We start from the raw sequence: 24444 nt of genomic DNA on the forward strand, positions 1-24444 counted from the left end.
TTTTTACTGAGTATGTCTTTTGTAGAATGGAAAAACTGGGAAATAGTCTATCAGATTCCTGAAGAGTAAAAAGTATCAATTATTCTTAGGTGTGACATAGTTTTCAACAAATGCTAGGGACAATAAGCAGGATATTTGCTCATATCTTGTGGGTTTTGCAAAACCATTTTGTATAATTACAACATAGTTACAGTTGTAATTATAGTTATAGTTATAAAAAACAACATAGATCTGGCTAGTTATCTACTTTGATGTCATACCTTTTATAATATTCCTAATCACCTTGTTATTACAAATATCAAGAAAACAATGAAGACGTACACTTCAAAAATAATTTATAATTATTACAATTCAATAATCAATTATGATACAGTCAAAACATACCCGGGGATTTCAAAGGAATAATTTAATATTAATACAAATCTTTCAAAAACATTTTTTTTCAATTAAAAAAGTATACAAGGTAGCAGAGATTTTGCAAAAATACTTAACACATAAACCATCTCTTCTCAATATACAAAATCCAAATTGTCAAATTTTTGGATCCAATTCTTGCCCTCTAATTGGTACATATGAAAGTTTAGCCATGAAATCAAACCACAAAGCTGAAGAAATCCGAGCCAGCTGTGGTTGAAAAAGAGTTTTTTTCACAATAATTTACAAGTTGCCCCCTCTGATAACTCCAGAGAGGCCAACTTCAAATCCCAGTCCCATAACAAGCAAGATTGAGTAGTGGCAACCATGGGGCTTGTGATCCGAAAGATTCAGAAGGCTACCACATATGACAGAAGCTAAGTAATGCCTGTGAAATAGAACTGCAACATAGAACTTAATATTGTATTTAAAAGCAATTATTTCTCACACATACTCATTAATACAGCTACATTTCATGACTTTTCAAATCAAAGGAGGTAGTAATAGAAGTAACGAGCTAGGATTATATTTATTCAGAAAAAAGCCTTGATATTTTCACTGATGCTACTCCTTCATTTAGGCAACCCATTTTTATCTCATCCAAAATGGTTTGGCTCAGACTTAATTTTACTACACTTTACCCCCAGAGTCACCAGTTTGAAATTGCTTCAAACTTACGAACAATGAGATTCTAGTTCACGCCATGCTTTTAACACACCAATCAGAAGAAGAGCAAAAGCAACAATCTTCTTTTAGTGATGGAAAACCCATACCTGAATTTCCCCTGAATCCTCAACTTCTACGTATGTACACAATATATTTTTTTTTAATCTGACAGAGGCTTTTCATTCCTAATTCTAGAATCCCAATTTCTCTTTTCTGGGGGAATTAAAATCAAATGGGAATGTTATCAGCAGCTTCTCCCAGAAGAGACATGGAAGCCCCATGGATTCTCTTCCAAACTTTGTCCCGATGTTCCTCTGCCAAGCAAGGCTCCAAGATGGCCGCCATTTGAGTGATTCTTCGGTGGAAGCGGTGGCGATCACGAGCCATTTGCTGCCATGGGCCCCGACGGGCAGCCCGAGAGGCGTAATCCCAGACTACTAGTGTGTGGACAGTGACCGCTGGGGAGAATCGGACCTAACGAAAGAAAGAAGATATGAGTTAATGAAGCTGATATTTCTAGGCAAGTACTTGTTGCTATAAATCAATTATATTATATTATATCATACTCTCTTATCATATTGATTAGATTTTTATCTAACATTTATTACTTTATAAGTACTCAAGTCAGGAAGCGTAAATCTCCTCTTATTTTCTCCACAAACGATAATCCAACGACTGGCCCAAAGTCATCCAGCCAGCTTTCATGCCTAAAGCATAACTAGAACTTAATGTCCTAGTTTCTATCTGAGCACCTTAACCACCACATCAACCGACTCTAAATCTAATACAGTGATACCTCGCCTTACAAACGCTTCGTCATACAAACTTTTCAAGATACAAACTCGGGGTTTAAGATTTTTTTGCCTCTTCTTACAAACTATTTTCACCTTACAAACCCATCACCACCGCTGGGATGCCCCGCCTCCGGACTTCCGTTGCCAGCGAAGCACCTGTTTTTGCACTGTTGGGATTCCCCTGAGGCTCCCCTCCATGGGAAACCCCATCTCTGGACTTCTGTGTTTTTGTGATGCTGAAGGGGAATCCCAGAAGGGAAATCCCAGCAGCGCAAAAACGGGCGCTTCGCTGGCAATGGAAGTCTGGAGGTGGGGTTTCCCAGCAAGGGGAGCCTCAGTGAAATCGCAGCATCGCAAAAACAGAGGTCTGGAGGTGGGGTTTCGAGGACTTCGGTGTTTTTGCAATGCTGCGATTTCACTGATGCTCCCTTCGCTGGGAAACCCCACCTCCGGACTTCCGTTGCCAGCGAAGCGCTCGTTTTTGCACTGCTGGGATTTCCCTGCAGCATCGCAAAAACACAGAAGTCCAGAGGTGGGGTTTCCAATGGAGGGGAGCCTCAGGGGAATTCCAGCAGTGCAAAAACGTGCGCTTCGGCTGGCAAAAGGGGTGAATTTTGGGCTTGCACGCATTAATCGCTTTTCCATTGATTCCTATGGGAAAAAACATTGTTTTATCTTACAAACTTTTCACCTTAAGAACCTCGTCCCAGAACCAATTAAGTTTGTAAGACAAGGTATCACTGTGTTATTCTTCTTCTAGTTTCTTCCTCTTATTTCTTCTTATCTTATCTTTTCTTTTCTTATCCTTCTCCAGCAGATGGGCCGGACTCTGCATCCTATCATATTCACACGGAGTGTTTGTTATCTGCCAAGAGCTACCCACTTGACCATACTGGTTTTACATTTAGGCACTCCAACTCCTAAACCTGCTTAAGGTCCTCCAAGTAGTATGACGGCAGATCTTCCTTTTATGTCATTCCTTGCTCCCTCCATCTTTATTTAGATTTTGTTCTTTATATCTATGGCCGTAGTTGTGGAACTGAAGATTTGTGGAAACTCGAGTTCCAAAACCACCTTTAACAGCCAAATTTATTGGGTGAATTTAGGCTAATCATTTCTCACCCCAACTATTTCACAGGGCTGTTATGAGGATACAACTGAAAGCAAAAATATTGTGTATGTTCCCCTGGTGCTTTATAGGAAAAGAGGGGAATAAAAGAAGACATTTATTCATTTGACTCATTTTAAGTGGTTTCCCAACAGTTCTGACACTGTTTCTTCTCAGCGGTAAAGTCCTTTTCATTTCATCTTATCCCTGCTATAATCTGAGATTAGAGCTATATTCCATTTTTCTTCTGGGCGCAGTGCAAATCAAATAATTTAACTCTTACAAGAGACACATAAAATCTGGTGAGCTAAAAGATAGCCATTGGCCTCCAACACCCAGGAATCCTCATGGGTTATAACCACTATAATTAATGTTCAAAACCAAGCCAATCCTCATAAGAGTGATTGAATGTCTTTTTAACTTTTGCCTTAATAAAAGAGAGTCTATTTCCTACTCACAATCTCCACCTTTCAAAAATGATTGTAAAATAAAGGGCCAGTCTAAGTTCACATAAAATTGTCTGGCTTGTATGCTTGCTGTTTTTCATGCCCTTCCCAAAGAGGTTTGTGCATTTAGAGTAGTTAAATAAGGATAGAATTTGCATCTGTCTGTAGACTTGGCAAATTTGTGCAGAAGCCCTATTAAGGCAAAAAGAAAGTACAGAACAAAGCCAGGAATCTCCATTTTTTATTTATAATAGGCAATTTCTCAAAGGGAGGCAGAGAAATGAGTCTGCTAGACTGGGAAATGTCCTAAGCTTACATCATTTATTTTATTTGGACGAGACTTGTGATTCATAGTCAGGGACAATTAAATAAAAACATGGCCTCTGTGTCTTCCGAATTCAGACACTGATCTGGTGATTGTAAATTAATCATGTCACATCACATGAATCTTTGTCCTATTTGCTTCTCCACAAAGATCTACTCAACCGGAGCTGAATTCCTTGAAATTACTGAATGGGAATGGCATTTTGTGAATGATAGAACACCTTTGTTCCCTCAGGCATTCAATCTTTTGTTCTTCAACCTGTTCTTTGAAGAAAATCCTCCAACCGTCTAATCCTAACACCTCTTCATTACAAGACTACCTTTTTCTCTAATATGTGTGCCTGTGGCTGATAAAATACACAATACTTTAATGACTATGGTACTATACTGGTAGCCTTCAACTTACAATAGTTCCTTTAGTGACCATTCATAGTTACAACAGCATTGGGAATAAAGTGATTTGTGACAGTTTTTCACTTATGACCACTGCAGTATCCTCATGGTCATGTGATCAAAATTCAGGTGCTTGGCAACTGATTCATGACTAGGTCCCAAGGTCATGTGATCCCCTTTTGCAAACTTCTGACAAGCAAAGTCAATGTGGAAGCCAGATTCGCTTAACCACCATATGTTACTAACTTAACAACCGCAGTGATTCACTTAACAAATGTGGTGAAAAAAATCATAGAAACATAGAAGACTGACGGCAGAAAAAGACCTCATGGTCCATCTAGTCTGCCCTTATACTATTTCCTGTATTTTATCTTACAATGGATATATGTTTATCCCATGCATGTTTAAATTCAGTTACTGTGGATTTACCAACCACGTCTGCTGGAAGTATGTTCCAAGGATCTACTACTCTTTCAGGAAAATAATATTTTCTCATGTTGCTTTTGATCTTTCCCCCAACTAACTTCAGATTGTGTCCCCTTGTTCTTGTGTTCACTTTCCTATTAAAAACACTTCCCTCCTAAACCTTATTTAACCCTTTAACATATTTAAATGTTTTGATCATGTCCCCCCTTTTCCTTCTGTCCTCCAGACTATACAGATTGAGTTCATTAAGTCTTTCCTGATATGTTTTATGCTTAAGACCTTCCACCATTCTTGTAGCCCGTCTTTGGACACGTTCAATTTTGTCAATATCTTTTTGTAGGTGAGGTCTCTAGAACTGAACACAGTATTCCAAATGTGGTCTCGCCAGCGCACTATATAGCGGGACCACAATCTCCCTCTTCCTGCTTGTTATACCTCTAGCTATGCAGCCAAGCATCCTACTTGCTTTTCCTACCGCCCGACCCCACTGCTCACCCATTTTGAGACTGTCAGAAATCACTACCCCTAAATCCTTCTCTTCTGAAGTTTTTGCTAACACAGAACTGCCAATGCAATACTCAGATTGAGGATTCCTTTTCCCCAAGTGCATTATTTTACATTTGGAAATATTAAACTGCAGTTTCCATTGCTCTGACCATTTATCTAGTAAAGCTAAATCATTTACCATATTACAGACCCCTCCAGGAATATCAACCCTATTGCACACTTTAGAGTCATCGGCAAATAGGCAAACCTTCCCTACCAAACCTTCCCCTTCTTTTTCTTTGTTCTCATCTGGATTGGTTATTTTAGCTATTTTGATTCTTTTTTTTGTTTTATGTTGTTTGTTTTGTTTTTCACCTTTTGTAAACCACCCAAGAATCAGTCAGCATATTAAATAAATAAATGGAGCAAAAATCTTAACCTCAGCAGGAAATTCAACTGATGCAACTTTGCCCACTACTGTACTGCTTCAAAAACAACAGCTCAGTGGCCCTATGTATCATCTTTACTCTTCATCATGGTGAAAATAGTTTAAAAAAGCAGAATCATTTTCTCAAACATAATCATTGTGGGCAAGTCTAAACTTCAATCAATTACAGCCAAGAGTAGAAATACAAGTGTTCGTGGTTCCTAATTAACCATGCCAGCTACGAAAAAACAAAACAAAGGTGGATTTTGAAAATCCTCATTCCAAACACATTCATAGAGCACACATAAATATTTTAGGATTCTCACCTTCTTTTTCACCTGGATTTCCTGCTGTGAAATTATTTCCGCAGCGAGAGGAGAAGTGTTTTTCCGGGAATTTGGTTGGCAGCATAGGTAGGTATCTTGATTTCTTTCAACGTTTTGGTCCTCTCTGGGCAATAACTGCTTTGGGAGATAACATGATTCTTCAAGTTTGGAACTGGTTCTTGTCCAATAAGAAGGGGGGAGTGTTTCTTGATTGTTTTGGGGCTTCAGTGAAGCAGTGGTGAAGTCTGTGTGGGTCTGAATGGGTTTGGAAAAGCAAAGCGGGTGGAAAGGATTATTGTTCATGGATAGAGCTCCACAGAGATTCTCAAAATCCATCTTCCATACAGATTCCTCCTCTTCTACTTCATAGTTCTCTAGGTCTCCTGAATTATTGCCTTCAGAGCAAGTTTGGGTCTTACTACTGTCTTGCATTTCATCCTCAATCCACCAGTCTTCTGAACTGTCATCACTGTCATTTTCTCCATCTTCATCTTCTAACGGACTGTAGAATAAAGAAAGTACCAGGGAACTTTGGAAGCTACTGGGGTCAGTATGGGATTCCGTGTTATACGTAGCTTTATTCTTTCCATTCTTTTGCTTCATTTCTGGCTGTTCCTCATCCTCTGAAGAACCAAGTGAACATATTAAGCTTTGTTTTCCCCATGTGGGTGGATCCAGATTAGATTCCATGTTTTTCTCCTGCTCTTGGGGAACTAAGGGGAGTTCCAAAATTTCATCAAGGCCCTTATTAAAATTAAATTGTCCATCAGGATTTAAGCAGTCCAAAGTATTTTCCAAACATTCACAGAGGTCCATCTCTTCCATAAAGACTTCAGGATTGTAAGTATCTTTCAACAACTTAGGGGAGACATGCTCGGAACTTTTTATAGCCACACATTCTATGTCCTTTCCTGAAGAAGCTTGCCAATTATTTCTCAAATCAAATACTAACATAGGATTTAGTAAACACAGCTCAGAAATCCTTTCCTCTTCCAAATGCATGTTATTCACTGTAATGCTGCTTGAATCGATCAAAACGTGTTCAATGTCTTCTCCAAAAGAGTCCTCTATAACCAAACTTCCCTCCAAAAGATGGTTTGTATGACTCTTACAAGAAAAGTGTTCTTGATAGCTGTTTACATCCATCATCTTCTCAGTGTTGCTTTCATTTTTTTTAAGGTCTCTGGAATACTTTAAGTGTTTCATCTTCGCTAAGATGGGCAATGCTTTACGGGCAAACCCCATCAATACTTTCTTCACCAGGTTTCTAGGGAAAGCCTGACAAAAGGATAAAAATCTTCGCAACCAGGCCTTAGCAAGCTTCAACATATATAGAATAAATGGAAATGTGCCAGCAGGGATGGAGTTAACTGGTTCAGGAGGTAGACGTTTCGTCATTTTAGGTCCAAAGGGATAGCAGCTCTTACGGAAAGTATTTTGGGGTTCAAAGAGTGAGGCGAACTGTCTGGCCATGAGACACGGAGGCATTTTAAATCTGAAAAGAAGCAATCAATATTGGAATTTAGAGTAAGAACACATCAATTGAAACTCAAGATTCTTGGACTATAACAAATTACAAGTCCTTGACTTATGATCATAATGAGCCCAAAATTTCTGTTGCTGAACAGCTAAGTGAGTTGTGCTCCATTTTACCAATTTTTTTTTGCCACAGTTCAGTGAGTCACTGCAGTTGTTAAGTGAACCACATGGCTGTTAAGTGAACTTTCAACATTGACTTTGCTTGTCAGAATGATCACATGAGCCCAGGATAGCACGACTATATAAATACATGCCAGTTGCCAGGCACCCAAATTTTGATTATGTGACCACAGGGACGTCTGCAGCGGTCATAAAGGTGAAAAGAAGTCACTTTTTTCAGTAAAGTAACGTCACGTAGTCACTAAACAAATGATTGAAGACAAATATGCTGAAGAAAAGTTGTAAAACGGGGCAAAATTCACTTAGCAAATATATCACATAGCGAGAGAAATTTTGAGCTCAATTTATTTGATTTATTTATTTATTCATTTATTTGATTTTTTTAAATGTTGCATGTTACAACATGTTAGCAATAGCACTTTTTAACAGAGCCAGCCTATTGCCCCCACAATCCGGGTTCTCATTTTACCCACCTCGGAAGGATGGAAGGCTGAGTCAAGTGATGAGATTTGAACTGCTGACCTGCAGATCTAACAGTCAGCTTTAGTGGCCTGCAGTACTGCACTCTACCCACTGCACCACCTCAGTTCATTAAATACAGTACTTATATTTTTTATGTTAGATATGTACATCAAGTCTACCACTGTCCTTGGTTCATAAAGAGCTATTTCCTATCATCCGCTACCTAAATCTTTTTTTAACAATATACCTATTTAGGACTGAACTCTAATACTTGTATATAGTTCTATCAAACACTTTACTGTAGCAGTATTTTTTTATTTTAAGGCAGGGAAACCATGACAACTTTAAGATTTTAAGCATGGCTGGCTGAGGAATTTATTTATTTAGTTTTGTCAAGTACATATTGGTACTACATACACATAGATATAACACATGTTTATATATGTGATATGGGTACTAATAAGAGGGAAACATTAGGACAAGGACGGTAGGCACGCTGGTGCACTTATGCACGAGTTGAAATCCACACCTATTATAAGTTGCTATGGTTGTACTTTGCATACAAAACACATACCCCCATGCCCCCACATACACACACACACACAAAATCTACCAAACACTTTACTATACTTCTTTTTATAGAAGAAACAATAACAAAACAAAAATGAAACAATTTTTAAAAACCTGGAAACACCAATCAACAGAATAATGTAATAGACCAATCTGTTAAAAAATACGTTTTGACATATTTTCTAATGAGGACCTTTTATGTAAATCTAGTAAGAGAAACGGTGATGCTGTGATTGAAAATCAAGTCATGGATAATCCTCTCTTTATAACCATTTTTTTAATGATAAACTTGGAAAAAGTGACTCATGATCTATTCTCACATTTATTACTGTCACACTACCTCTATGGTCATGTGACTGCAATTATGGATCTTAGCAACCAAGTCACACTTACAACCTGTTGCAGCAGCCTGTGTCCAAGTGATTATAATTTGTGACTTTTTTTTTTTTTGTCAAATTGTGGCAAAAATTACCTGTTGGGAACATGGATTCGTTTAATGATTGTCTGACTCACTTAACAACAGTTGTAAAAACTGTCATAAAATCAGATTTGATTTGACTTAGGATAGGAAATCTGGTCCCAATTGTGATAATGAGATGAGGATTATATTTCATTCTAGATGTTTTGGTCCATAACTCCTAATACTCTTCAGCTGTAGCCAAGATTTCTGGGCACTGCTATTCAAGAACATCTGAAAAACCCCATAATTTCCTTCCAACTATCTTAAACTATTCTGGCTCTGGTTGGTCCAGGCAAATTTTGGTTGGTCCATATAAATAACTGGCATTCTGGCACAAATTTTTAATGTGATTCAGAATGCATGATATTATTTTACTGCAAAGTCTGCAAGAATATTTTTAATTTTTTTCAGAGGGAAAACAAGGGCATTTAAGGCTTGCATTATGCTAAGTCATGTTCCTGGTATCAGATTCAAATGCTAAACCTCAAAGCCAGAATAACAGAGTTGCGACAGACCTTGGAGGTCTTCTAGTCCAAGGATCTCCAGCTTGGCTAGCTGGGGAATTTTGGGAGTTGAAGTCCTCTAGGACAGTGATTTTCAACCTTTTTTGAGCCGCAGCACATTTTTTTACATTTACGAAACCCTGGGGCACATTGAGCGGGACTGGGGGGCGGCTAAAAAAAGTTTGGACAAAAAAATTCTCTCTCTTCCTCCCCTTCACTCTATTTCTTTCTCCCTCTCTCTTTCTCTCCCTTCCTCTTTCTTTCTCTCTCTCCATCCCTCTTTCTTTCTTTTCCTTCCTTCCTCTCTTTTTTGCTCTCTTTCTCTCTCCCTCCCTACCTCCCTCTATGTCTTTCTCTCTCTCTCTCTTGCTTTCTTTCTCTCTCTTGTTCTCTCTCTCTCTCTTGCTTTCTTTCTCTCTCGCTTTCTTTCTCTCTCGCTTTCTTTCTCTCTAAGCTTCACGGCACACCTGACCATGTCTCGCGGGACACTAGTGTGCCACGGCACACTGGTTGAAAAACATTGCTCTAGGATTACAATTCCCACGATTGGAGACCTCTGTTCTAGTCCAACTCAGGAAGGAAACCCTATACCATTTCAGACAAATGATTATCCAATCTCTTCTTAAAAACTTCCAGCGAAGCCTGAAAGAGAACAGGTTCTGCCATTTGGAAAATCACAACTCCAGCATTCTTTGGAAAATCAAAGTGGAACAAATTCTCTTCCAGGGCATCTTTGTTCCTTTGCTAATCCACTTTTTTCAGCAAAGGCCAAACTCCAAATAGGTTTTCAGAAACAAGAGCTGGCAAGTGGAGGCACGGGAAAGGGAAGAGGCTGGAAGGCCACATTCTTGGGTGACTTAGCTCCCAAACTCCAGCACAATTCCTTCTGCCCCCTACCTGTAGGGCAGTTCACCTTTTAGCTTTCTTAGGGAAGGTTTCACCGGTTGAGGTGTGTAGGCTGAATTCAGGGCGCGCCCCAGACAAGTCGAAGCAAGTGCCCCTGGAACGCTGGCAACACCCCAGTCCGGAAGAAGGGGGGAAACTGCGCGCACTCTCACACACACACAGTTCGGATGTTGAATGTGCAGCTGCCGGGGAGAGAGGAGGAGAGACAACCCTTCTGACCCACAACAGGTTAGATCTGGAAGTGGGGGGGGGAGGAGGGGAGGAAGGGAATATATTCTCAAAGGGAATCATCAATGTATGAGAAGGGACAGGCGTTACAAAAGAGCAAAAAGGCTCGCAAATGATTGTGGACTGAAATTATTTTTGATGGCTGCTTTGAATGATCAGAAGTTATCAGTACAAAAAGCTTGGATTCTCTAGGAGGAGAAGTGGGAAGATCCTAATGGAATGCAGAAGAATATTATGGAAAGAGAGGGGAGAGAATTGCAAGGTGGCTTTTGCTGACAATATCTGGTTCCTTTTGAAAGAGGAAAGTAAGGAGGATTCAGTAAGTTTCCTAAGAAGCGTTTGGGGGGCAACAAGCAGTAGCAGTGAAAGGCCAGCAAAGAGGCGGAGGGGGGGGGCAGGCTGGTAAAATTGGAAGCTGAGTAAGGAAGCTGATTACTATGGGGTCGGGGGACACAGAAAGTGGATGGGAAGTAGAAAGAGACTCAAGACGCTGGGGTCCCCAAATTTGGCAACTTTAAGACTTGTGGACTTCAATTCCCAGGATAACTGGCTGGAGACTTCTGGGAGTTGGGAGTCCATAGGTCTTAAAATTGCCAAGTTTGAAGACCTCTGCTCAAGAGAGTCCATAACTGCTCCTATTCTACTGCACAACTACAACAACAACCCACTTGAAATATTCTTTGGATGAGAAATCTCAACTAACCCTTCTGGAAGGCACCAGATTGAAGAAGCCATCCTACACTTTGGAGAACCACAGGCCAAGACTTGAAAAATTTCACCTTGCATGGAATGAGAGGCCCACAAATTAACCTTCATCATGTATTTTACTATGTGTATATAGATATACTGTATACCCACTAAAACCCTCATTGTGTATTGGACAAAATAAATAAATAAATAAATAAAAAGAAATAAATAAAAGATGTTCTTGGCTTTTGCCTCTCCACCCCATTTATTTATTTATTTTTATTTATTTTGTCCAATACACAATGAGGGTTTTAGTGGGTATCTATCTATATACACATAGTAAAATACATGATGAAGGTTATAGAGGAGATACTCATAGTAAAATATATCTAAGAAATAATAGAAAAGAAGGTATAGTAATAGAATAGTAATCTTCTAGGCTTTCGATTGGGGGTCTAGAACCGAGCCAAGGCGACCCACCACTCTTGTGCCAAGGAGGAGAAAAAAACAGTTCTGAGAACCGCGCAAAAGCGAGAGGGAAGATTACCAACAATTAAAAAGGGCGGATTGCTTGGGTGGATGCCTGGGAAGGCAACCGAGAGGGGCGGAGGTGGCAGGGCTATCATAATGCCAAGCCCGGGACACCTGGCCCGAGTTCGGAAAACCAGGGCTTTTCTGAAAACAGGCGTTGCCTTCAGGAAGTGCCTTAAGCACGTGGGAAACAGAACACGCGGGTTGGAGAGGCGGGGAGCCAGCTTGGAAACCCGCGTTTGCCGGGAATGAGCAGGAGATCCGGCGGCAGAGCCGACTACCTAATAGGCTATAAGGGTCCAGGAGACCAAGAGGCCAAGATATTAGGAGCCACCCTCTCTCTCCCCAATATCCACACACACCCCAATGATTTTTAACCCTCTTTCTTACCTGTGTATTTTTAGCCAGTAATAAACTCGCTCCAACATGTAACAGCGGGATAAACCCGAATAAGTGGCCGGACGGTAGGCTTTGCAAAACAGCAGTTCTTCTCGGCACGAACCATTTCGCCCTATCGAGAATGACCTTTGCTTTTTTCTGTGTCGATTGGCATGGAAACTTTGAGAGCAGAGGAAAACCCGCAGGCGCTTTATATAGTCTCGGTCCGCAAGGAAAACGTCATCGCGTTCTGACGTCGAGGCTACGAGGCGTGGCCAGGGCAGCAGAGGGAGAGAGACGTGAGGGTTCTAAGAAGGGGAGGGGGAGCGCGAAGGAAGTGATGACGTCAGGGGAAATTTCGCTTGTCGGCTGCGCAGAGGGGGCGGGACGAGGGTGATGGAAGTTTAACGGATACTTTCTATTTTCGTTTCTGGAGTTTACTTGGAAACACTGTTTTTAAAACAGCCACCGCAATTAAGAGAACAATGTTGAGAAACTAGGGAGATTCTCAGTCATCCAGATCATGGCTGTCCCAAAGGTGCTTTTTCAATAAGGCAACTGGACTTTGTAGGTTTTTTTGAAGACATAATAATCATCATCATCATTATTACAAATTACATAATTGGGCGCCTTGTTTGTGGAGGGAAGAGCTTTAGCTAACAAGGAGTTTGGAATGTGAAAAATACAGTTTATTTCATCATCCATGTGTAGATTTATTTACCAACATTTTGTCCTGCCTTTTTTCCAACAATTCATGGGAGCTGCTCCTGGACAAGTAGTCCTTGACTTATAACAGATCATTTAGTGACCCTTCAAGGTTAACAATGGCACTGAATAAAGGAGGTTTATGACCATTTTTTACAGGGCCATTTTAGCATCCCCATGGTCATGATCAAAATTCAGATACTTGGCAACTGACTCATATTTATGACGGTTGCAGTGTCCCGGGGTCATATCATGACCTTTTACTACCTTATTACAAGCAAAGTCAATGAGGAATTAACTAAAACTACAAATAAAATTTTTTACAACTTGATCTTTCTATCTTTCACATGATCACAGATATTTTACATGAGACAAAAATAATATTTTTGTGGTTAAAATGCACACAAATAAATATTCAGTAAGAATAGAACAGTTGGAAGCAAAGTAAAGACACATATTAAACTTCTTTTTTCCAAAATTCTTTCCCATTTGGTAAGCAACACAAGAAATAAAGAGTATTTTGGAGGGGAGAGATAAATTTTATACATACTGTGCCTCCATGGCAAATTTAACTTATGAATTTTAAGCATGGCTGGCTAAGGAATTCTGGGAGTTGAAGTCCACACATCTTAGTTACTATGGTTGTATTTATGTATAAAGAAACACACACACACACACACCAATTTGCATGTTGTAATAAAGCGCAACAAAGAAAGGATATCAGGAGTTCATCTAGTTTTCTTGCATAATAGACTCTGATTGCATTCATTCTAAATAGAAAGTATGGTTGCTCAGATTTACCAAGATGGCACCGACAAAGGCTGTCTCGGTGAAATGCTCTCAAATGGTTTCTTCATTTTCTACTATTCCCTACAATTCTCAACGGATTTCCTACTCAAGAGTCCATCTGCTAAGAATTAAACATAGAAACATAGAAGACTGACGGCAGAAAAAGACCTCATGGTCCATCTAGTCTGCCCTTATACTATTTCCTGTATTTTATCTTACAATGGATATATGTTTATCCCAGGCATGTTTAAATTCAGTTATTGTGGATTTACCAACCACGTCTGCTTGAAGTTTGTTCCAAGCATCTACTACTCTTTCAGTAAAATAATATTTTCTCATGTTGCCTTTGATCTTTCCCCCAACTAACTTCAGATTGTGTCCCCTTGTTCTTGTGTTCACTTTCCTATTAAAAACACTTCCCTCCTGAACCTTATTTAACCCTTTAACATATTTATTTTTTTTAATAGTTTTTTTATTATTTTCATAAAAAGACAAACAAATACAAACAAACAATGAACATAAAGTGGGGGTGTATTTCCCCCGCTTCTTATGAAAGTATAAATTCACATATAGAAAAAGAATACATATGTATTAACTATTATAAAAAAAAGAAAAAATTAATAAATTTGAATTGAAGTTTACAAATCTTAATGTGGGTATTAAGGTTAGTATAACATAGTTACCAAAAAAGAAAGATACCTTTAATATAATCCTAATTACTATAATAAAATAGTATTAAACCTTCAATCTAAACAGTAAGACTAAATTCAACTATTATACTTCAAAAATCTTAATATATTGCTTATACTTATGCATACATAGCTATATCATAATCATCAAAAAATCCTTTTAAACTAATATTACTATTATTATCATCTAGATAAAAACTAATACAAAATAAAGAGAAAGAAAAAACAACCACTAACGATATATCTTATTTTTTCTTATCTATCCATTTGTAAACGTTGTTCCATGTTTCGTAAAATTTAGTATCCTCTTGATCGTTTAATCTTCTTGTCATCATATCCATTTCAGCGCAATCTAATATCTTAGCTATAACCTCTTCTTCCTTGGGGATTTCCTCCCCTTTCCAGTTTTGCGCATATATTATTCTAGCCGCAGTTAATATATGTATGATTAAATAAAAAATTTCTTTCTTATAGATCTGGGTTGTGACACCTAATAAATAAAATTCCGGGGTATTATCTATATCTTGTTTTATTATTTCTTTTAATATTTTTTCAATCATCTTCCAATATAGTTTTGCTTTGCTACATGTCCACCATTGATGATAGTAAGTTCCTATATCCTTCTTACATTTCCAACATATTGGGGATGTTTTGGGAAACATTTTTGCTATCCTATTTGGTGGGAGATGCCATCTATAGAACATTTTGATTTGGTTTTCTTTTAAAGAAACTGATTTAGTCATTTTCCAATTATTAATCCACACTTTCTCCCATGTGTCTATATCTATTTCCTTACCAATATTTCTACACCATCTTATCATAGTATCTTTTAAAGTCAACTCTATATTTTTATGAGCAATAAGTAGTTTATATATTTTCCCTATCATTTTTGTAGAGTTAGTGGTTATTAAGGTAGTTAAAGAATTCTTACTTTTATTAAAAATGTAAAGAGTTTTATCCTTCTGATATCTAGATCGGATCTGGGCATAGTGCCACCAATCTATTATTATCCCTTCTTCTTGTAGTTCAATTCTAGATTTAAGCTTCATCTGATCATTTAATAGTTCTTTATATCTATGAGTCATTTTCTTGTCCTTTATAGACTTTGGATGAGTTATTGCTTCTAAGGGAGCTAACCAATCTGGGATGCTTAAGAAATGATTCTTCTTTATATCTTTCCATACTTCTAGTAAGTATTTCCTTAATGTATGCCTTTTAAAATATGAATGGTTCTTGTCCTTATCATACCATAAAAATGCGTGCCATCCAAGCATTAAATCATGTCCTTCTAGTTCGAGTGTTCTTTTATTATCTAAGATTATCCAATCTCTAAGCCATGTTAGTGCAGCGGCCTGATAGTATAATTTCCAATTTGGAAGGCCAAATCCTCCTCTTTCTTTGATATCTTCTAAACAATTCATTTTTATCCTTGCTTTTTTACCTTGCCATATAAATTTTTTAACTAAGTTGGTTAAAGTTTTTAAAAAGATTCCCCCTGGATTTATGTGGTGAAAAAAATCATAGAAACATAGAAGACTGACGGCAGAAAAAGACCTCATGGTCCATCTAGTCTGCCCTTATACTATTTCCTGTATTTTATCTTACAATGGATATATGTTTATCCCATGCATGTTTAAATTCAGTTACTGTGGATTTACCAACCACGTCTGCTGGAAGTTTGTTCCAAGGATCTACTACTCTTTCAGGAAAATAATATTTTCTCATGTTGCTTTTGATCTTCCCCCAAACTAACTTCAGATTGTGTCCCCTTGTTCTTGTGTTCACTTTCCTATTAAAAACACTTCCCTCCTGAACCTTATTTAACCCTTTAACATATTTAAATGTTTCAATCATGTCCCCCCTTTTCCTTCTGTCCTCCAGACTATACAGATTGAGTTCATTAAGTCTTTCCTGATACGTGTTATGCTTAAGACCTTCCACCATTCTTGTAGCCCGTCTTTGGACCCGTTCAATTTTGTCAATATCTTTTTGTAGGTGAGGTCTCCAGAACTGAACACAGTACTCCAAATGTGGTTTCACCGGCGCTCTATATAAGGGGATCACAATCTCCCTCTTCCTGCTTGTTATACCTCTAGCTATGCAGCCAAGCATCCTACTTGCTTTTCCTACCGCCCGACCACACTGCTCACCCATTTTGAGACTGTCAGAAATCACTACCCCATAATCCTTCTCTTCTGAAGTTTTTGCTAAGGAACATTTCTTTAAGGAGCAGCTATCTGCAACTTCACCCCCACCTGTCTTTACAAACACGGAGATTTTAGCAGGGGAGGAAGCCATGGATCACCAAAAACAAACACAGGCGGCAGAGACAAAGATAAAAGGGCGGGAATTTTAAATAGGCTAAGGAACAAGGGAATTTTAAAAACCCGCTCCCTTCCATCTTTCTTACCAATTTATGTTCAGTTGCCAACAAGATGGATGAAACACTGCTTTTAAATAGATGCAATTCTGATTTTTGCAACACATCTGCCCTATGCTTTACTGAAACTTGGCTAAAGGAGGAAATTGATGATAATAGTATGCATTTACCAGGCTTCCAAATTTTTTGGGCAGATCAGAATGCAGAATTATCAGGGGGGGGGGAAGGGAGGAGGCTTATGTATATATATCAACAACAGCTGGTCTCAAGACATCACCATTATACAAAAATTCTGTGATGAAAACTTGGAGTCTTTAATTATTAATTACAAACCCTTTTATTCTCCTCCTGAGATCCATTCTTTCTTAATATTTGAGATTTACATCCCTCTGCAAGCATCTGTAAAAAAGGCACTAAGAACCCTAGCTGATCAGATTGCGAGGCTAAAGCCAAATCCCCTGATTCACTGGCCATTATTTTGGGAGATTTTAACAAGGCAAACTTAAGAGATGAGCTATCAAAATATTTTCAACATGTAAATGATCAGAGTCCCACCAGAGGCAATAATATCTTAGACCATTGTTACACAACAGTAAAAAATGCTTATGGTGCCTTAACCTTAACAAGATCAGCTGTGGGCCACTCTGATCATTGCATGATTCACCTTATACCTCCTTTCAAACAAAGATTTAAAGCCACAAACCCAACAATTAAATCAGTGAGGACTTGGACTGATGAAGCGAAGTTAAAGCTACAGGCTTGCTTTGACTGCACAGACTGGAATATTTTTAAAGACACCTCTGCAGACCTAGATGAACTCACAGATACTGTAACATCATATGTCAGCTTCTGTGAAGACCTATGTGTACCAACCAGGAACTTGCAAATATACAGTAACAATAAACTTGGAATAAACTAGACTTTCAATCCTGGGCCTAGAAAGCCTAGAACTAAGATGCCTTAAACAAGATCTAAGTATTGCCCACAAGATCATATGCTGCAACGTCCTACCTGTCGGCGACTACTTCAGCTTCAACCACAACAACACAAGAGCACACAACAGTTTTAAACTTAATATTAACCGCTCCAAACTTGATTGTAAAAGATATGACTTCAGTAACCGAGTTGTCGAAGCGTGGAACTCATTACTGGACTTTATAGTGTCATCCCCAAACCCCCAACATTTTACCCTTAGATTATCTACGGCTGACATATCCAAATCTCTAAGAGGTCAGTAAGGGCGAGTACAAGTGCACTAGAGTGCCTTCCGTCCCCTGTCCTATTGCTCTCCTATATCTCCTATACCTTTCTTCTATTCCTATATCTCTTCTATTCTTTAACTGATATGTTCTATTATTATACCTTCTTTTCTATTCTTTCATAGATATATTTTACTATGAGTATCTCTTCTATAACCTTCATCATGTATTTTACTGTGTGTGTGTATGTATATGTATATATATATATATATATATATGTGTATATATATATATATATATATATATATATATATATATATATATATATATATATCCACTAAAACTCTCATTGCGTATTGGACAAAATAAATAAAATAAATAAATAAATAAATTAAATAAACCTTGGTTCACAGCCAAACTCAAGAAGTTACGTCATTCCAAAGAGGAAGCCTACAGAAAAGGTGATAGATTGCTGTACAAGCAGGCCAGAAATATATTAACAAGGGAGATCAGAGCAGCAAAAAGGAACTACTCTGAAAAGCTAAAAAATCAATTTTCAACATATGAACCAGCAAACATGTGAAAAACTCTCAAAAACATCACCAGTTACAGCAAACCACCTTCCCAAGCTGAAGGAGATCAGCAATTGGCAGATGACCTGAATGTGTTCTACTGCAGGTTTGAAAAGAAACCACAACCACTTATCTGCACAACCTCTATCCTAGACACACCAACAACAGCCAAATCTTCTACAACTGAACCCATCCCATTGGGTTTACAACCCCTAGTGATCACAGAAAAGGAAGTGAAAGATCTATTTCACAGACAGAAGCCTGGAATAGCACCAGGCCCAGACAAGATAACTCCTTCTTGCTTAAAAGTCTGTGCTGACCAATTGGCCCCCATCTTCACCCAAATCTTCAACAAATCACTAGAGTTGTGCTATGTTCATCCCTGCTTCAAATGCTCTACTATCATCCCAGTGTTGAAGAACTCCTCCATCAAGGAAATGAATGACTACAGACCAGTTGCTCTAACATCTGTAGTTATGAAAATCTTTGAAAGGCTGATGTTCCACTTGAAAACCATCACGGATCCACTGTTAGACCCCCCCTGAAATTTGCATACCGAGCAAATAGATAGATGATGCTGTTAATATAGCTCTACATTACATTCTTCAACATCTTGAATCTCCAATGACCTACGTTAGGGTCCTCTTTGTAGACTTCAGTACAGCATTCAACACCATCATACCAGACATTCTCTTAACCAAACTAAATCAGCTAGTGGTATCTGAACACACTTGTAAGTGGATCACAAGCTTCCTAATAGACAGGAAGCAGCAGGTGAAGCTAGAAAAAAATCACATGAGATACATGTACAATTAGCACAGGTACCCCCCCAGGCTGTTTATTCTCACCACTTCTCTCCATACACTAATGAGTGCATCTCAAATGATCCATCTGTTAAACTACTGAAGTTTGCAGTTGATACAACAGTGATCGGACTCATTCAAGACAAGGATGAATCTGCATACAGACGGGAGGTTGAACAACTATCCTTGTGATGTGACCGGAACAATCTAGAATTGAACATACTCAAAACCATAGAAATGGTGGTAGACTTTAGGAGAAACCCTTCCATCCTTCCATCTCTCACAATGCTGGACAACACAGCATCAACAGTAGAGTCCTTCAAATTTCTAGGTTCTATCATATCTCAAGACCTAAAATGGTCACCTAACATCAAAAACATCATCAAAAAAGCACAACAAAGAATGTTCTTTCTGCACCAGCTCAGGAAGCTCAAACTGCCCAAGGAGCTGCTGATACAGTTCTATAGAAAAATCATTGAGTCTGTCATCTGCACCTCTATAACTGTCTGGTTTGGTGCTGCAACCCAACAAGACTGACACAGACTTCAGAAGACAATCAGAACTGCAGAAAAAACAATTGCTGCCAACCAGCCTTCCACTGAGGACCTACTGCGCGAGTCAAAAAGAGGGCAGGGAAAATATTTACTGATCCCTCGCATTCTGGACACAAACTGTTTCAACTCCTACCCTCAAAATGTCACTACAGAATATTGCACATCAAGACAACTAGACACAACTGCCTGGATGGAGTAGTGAAAATGGAGCTCCATCACAGAGCACCCAATTTGCATGAAAAGATGTTGAAAGAAAAGCTACACCCACAGTGTGGTAGTAAAAATTTTGGTAGCCCTTCACTGCCCTGTCCCCATGTGCATCTACATATTATCTCCCCATGCTTTTCACCTCCCATGCATGTGTGCATGATCCCTCCACTCCCTGACATCGGATAGACCTGGTAGGCCCATTTTTGTCCTCCCCAGGCTCCAGAGGTTTACTTGGAATCTGTGGAGTGCGAAAACAGTTTTCCCCACCCCCATGGAGGTTCTCCGGAGGCCAAAAATGCCCTCCCAGAGCCTCCATGCAAGCTGAAAATCAGCCAGCCAGCCAGTGTGCACATATGCACTAGAGTTCAGCTAAGGCAATGGCTTGCCTGCCGGCAGATATGGCTCCATATGCCACCTGTGACACACATGCTATAGGTTCACCATCAGTGTAATAGGTGATCAGATTATAGGATTTGCCCAGTTCAATTCCAAGCAGATTTATCCACCAAATACTCGGAATATTCTTCAGAGCAGCCCTGTAACCCCCAACATTTTCCCCTTAGACTATCCACGATTGACCTCTCCAGGTTCCTTAGAGGTCAGTAAGGGGCATGTATAAGTGCACCAGTGTGCCTTCCGTCCCCTGTCCAATTGTCTCTGCTTATCTCATTTATCTTTTCTTCCTTTCAAATATGTTCACCTATGCTTTTATATCTTTTCTTCTATTCTTTTCTTTATTTATGTTATTACATATCTATTCTCTTCAATGTGTACTATATATCGGACTAAATAAATAAATAAAATAAATAAAAATAAAATAAAATAAATGATATGCTGCTTCAGCCTTTCTCAGGAAGGATAAGCAACTGGATGACTATAGGCAAATGCAACAACAGTGGAAAAAATAACTACATTTTTTGCCACTGTCATCACTGCACTGTCTCCCCTAATGGATGCTCTTACTCACAATTGGCCAGAGTCATTCTTTGTCTTTCATATTAGGGCTATGATTCACAGAAATAATTGGAAGCCGTAATCTTAACACATCTGGAAACCAGAGGATCTGAGAATACTTTGATCTTTCCATAAACAGCATGTTTGCTCTTCATAGCTTGGAGGAATATTGATCTGGCCATAATTAACTTCTGCTGCTTTGGGGAAGTTTGGAGTATTTTGTGTCAAAACCCAGTTTAGATTGTCTGCATTTGTACAGAAATGTTAGCATCCTCTTACAAAGTTGCTACAAAAGTAGCAACTCAATGCTACTCCTATTTTGTTTCACTTCCTCACCCCTAATACCAAGAAAAAAAATTAAGCAACTCTACTATCCCTGCCAGACACATGGATGGGCTAAGAATCAAAAAAAATATTTTAAGAAGCAGATGGTCTTTGTTGCAATGATGGCCCATTTTCTAGAAGGGTTTGGCCACCAGGGGGTGCCAGAGGCTCTGGCTTCTCCCAACCTCCAGGGGACATCAAGCCCATTCCAGCTCACCAGTCAAAAATGTTTCTGTCAACTTCCTAGTTCTCTGTTTTTCTAAAGCTTTGAGACCACTCCTTTCCCAGAGTTAAGGTCAGGAATTGTGGCGCCCATCACCTCTCCTGTGGACCTCCCTCCCTTTCTCTGCATGGTTTACCCTCCCCCCCTCAAGCCAAGCCCCCAGGAAGGTGGAGAGATAGATCCTCAGGACTGAAATTCAATCGCTTTCCTTTATTCTTTCTCTCCTCTCATTCCCTAAAGCGGCAAAGGAAAAGCCAGAAGAATAGAAGGAGAGAGGGGGGGGGAATAACATGGTTAGGAAGATTAATCACAGGGGTTTGAAGACTTCAATGTCTAAGAATTAGGAAGCTGAACAACATAGAGGCACAGGGGAATTGGAAGGAAATGGGGAGGTGGGGAACAGAATAGATAAGGGGACTGCAGTGGGAGGAGAAACAGAGTGATAAGTGGAGGAGCAGCCAGGGGGAGTGCTGAAGGGAATGGGACGGGGTAGCATTAAAGAAGGAAGATGAGAGGTAACTGGCACAAATAAAAGGGGGTGTTGTGCCCTTGATACTAATGCCCAAGAGCTACAGTTGTGGGAACCCAGGAAGACAGAACATTTCCTGGGAGCAATAAGTTTGCAATAAGTTCCCTCAATCTGCCTAGAGATTTGGCCACCATCCAGAAGCCAGGTAAGAGCAGTGATTCATTCCTTTCATCTTGATATTTCCCTTGTATTTGCAGGCTCCAGGTTGGGGTGGGTGGGTGACTTACCAGCCACAATTGGATTCCAGGAACTCTTCGCAAGCAAACAATACAATATTTTCCTGCAATCAGGGACAAGGAGGGAAGATACAGAAGTTGGGATTCCCAGGGGGAAACACCCCCCCAGAGGTTTGGAGAATAGATCTCTGCAGGAATGGGAGCAAAAAAAGTAAGGGGCCATAATATTGAAGCTCTGCTGCTTATTATGTGCATTGCACATAATAAATTCATGTTCTGGGGAGCCTCCATAAATGCTGTGTGCTCACAGAGATGATTCAAGAGTAACTTTACCTGTGGGTCGAACAAAGCAATGGATGGAAACTAATCAAGGAGAGAAACAACCTAGAATTAAGGGGGAATTTACTGACAGTTAGAACAATTAATCACTGGAACAATTGGCCTTCAGAAGTTGTGAATGATCCAACACTGGAAGTTTTTAAGAAGAGATTGGATAACCATTTGTCTGAAATGGTACAAGGTTTTCAGTCTGAGCAGGGGGTTGGACTAGAAGATCTCTAAGGTCCCGTCTAATTCTGTTTTTCTATTTCTAGTACTATTTATTTCCATTCCATATTATACTTCATTAGTCTAATATTTAAGGTTCATGTTATGCCCAGAATTGCAAATGAAGCACAGGCTGGGTGTGCAAAATACTAAAATATACAGTTGGTTGGTTAATTTGTGACTCAGGAGGCCCTACGAAAATAAGTCCCTCTTAGTTGATAAGCTCATTCCAGAAAGGAAAGGCCTGTGGATATACAGGTAATCCTCGACTTATGACCCTGAAGGAGCCCAGAATTTCTGCTGCTGAGACATTTGTTAAGTGAGTTTTGGCCCATTTTGCTACTTTTCTTGCCACATTGGTTAAGCGAATCAATGCAGTGGGTAAGTTATTAACCTGATTGTTAAGTGAATCTGCCTTCCCCTTTGACTTCACTTGCCAGGAGGTTGCAAAAGGTCATCCCATGACCCCGGGACACAGCAAACTTCACAAATATGAACCAGCTGCCAAGCATCTGAATTTTGATCACATGATCATGGGGATGCTGCCAAAGTTGTAACGGTGAAAAATGGCCGTAAGTCACTTTTTCCAGTGCCGTTAATAACTTTGAACAGTCACTAAACAAATCATTGTAAGTCGAGGACTCGCTGTACAGGTATATGGAAACAGATGAGGAAGGAATATGTTACTTTCTAGTTTCATTTTCTCTTTTCTTTCTTCTCTCCAATCTGTTTTCACTTTGTGAATTAAGTACAGTTGAATGGGCAATTCAACCAATTCATATGTCCCACTGAAACCAGTGGGGATATTCTAACTAGAGATACACCTATGGAAAGGGTTGTGTCCCTTATTGAATTGGGAGGGTCTTCGAATCTCATAACCTAGTCATTTCAAGGCTCAAGCATCTGAATTTCGATCATGTGACTATGGGATAACACAACTGTCGTAAACAGTGAAAGGTTGCAAAATTATTTACTACCACACTGTGGTCGTGGCTTATTTTGTGGGTATGGCTTGCTGCCCATATGATCAGGTGGGAGTGGCTTCACAATCATGTGACTGGGGGGTGGCTTAAAGGTCATGTGACTGGCTTAAAGGTGGTCTACTTGATGTCAGTCTTGTCAAGGGCTAGGGTGCTTGGCCTCTCCTCGCTCAAAGAGATCCAATTTCTCTATCTATTTACTATTATTGAACATCCAAAATATACTATTTACCGTAATTCTATGTTTATATGCCATATTACATACACATTACACACAGGCACACAAAAATATACGTTATCTATATAAACTGTATGTATGTGTATACACACACAAGCACGCACAGCTCTTTAAATTATTATACACATTCAACCTCATTTACTGCAATAGGGAAACCATATCCATAGCCCAGAATGGGGAAAAGGAAAAAAATTCTAAAATTTTTCTACTGGTTCTGTGTACCTGACCATACTTGTACGAGCCCATCACTGGTCGTAAGTATGAAAAATGGTCAAAAGTAACTTTTTTGAGTGCCGTTGTAACTTTGAACGGTCACTAAATGAACTGATGTAAGTCGAAGACTACCTGGGCAAGAGGGGAAGTGACATCACCACCAAAT

At 39.3% G+C, this 24444-nt stretch overlaps 2 protein-coding genes across 2 annotated transcripts in view; one reads left to right on the forward strand and one right to left on the reverse strand.

The window, feature by feature from the left end:
- Nucleotides 1-318: 318 nt before the first annotated feature.
- On the reverse strand, nucleotides 319-12465 carry PPP1R15A (protein phosphatase 1 regulatory subunit 15A). The gene is made up of 3 exons (XM_070728144.1): nucleotides 12207-12465; nucleotides 5811-7305; nucleotides 319-1554 (listed from the first exon to the last, which is right to left on the reverse strand). Exons 1-3 carry the CDS (start codon nucleotides 12242-12244, stop codon nucleotides 1309-1311), a joined length of 1779 nt encoding a protein of 592 aa, XP_070584245.1. The 5' UTR covers nucleotides 12245-12465; the 3' UTR covers nucleotides 319-1308.
- The window catches only part of PLEKHA4 (pleckstrin homology domain containing A4), a 101209-nt gene continuing 87291 nt past the window's right edge, over nucleotides 10527-24444 (forward strand). The window contains 1 exon segment of the mRNA XM_070728143.1: nucleotides 10527-10598. The gene's annotated coding sequence lies outside the window, so the exon portion shown is untranslated.

Source organism: Erythrolamprus reginae, chromosome Z (assembly GCF_031021105.1).
Source record: "Erythrolamprus reginae isolate rEryReg1 chromosome Z, rEryReg1.hap1, whole genome shotgun sequence".
In the NCBI taxonomy this organism is placed as follows: Eukaryota; Metazoa; Chordata; class Lepidosauria; order Squamata; family Dipsadidae; genus Erythrolamprus; species Erythrolamprus reginae.

Coding starts and splice junctions, on each gene's coding strand:
- PPP1R15A (XM_070728144.1), bottom strand. CDS start 12,244: ATGTTGGAGCGAGTTTATTACTGGCTAAAAATACACAG. Junction 7,306..12,206: donor TACTGGCTAAAAATACACAG/GTAAGAAAGAGG, acceptor GCTTCTTTTCAG/ATTTAAAATGCCTCCGTGTC. Junction 1,555..5,810: donor AAATCCAGGTGAAAAAGAAG/GTGAGAATCCTA, acceptor TTCTTTCGTTAG/GTCCGATTCTCCCCAGCGGT.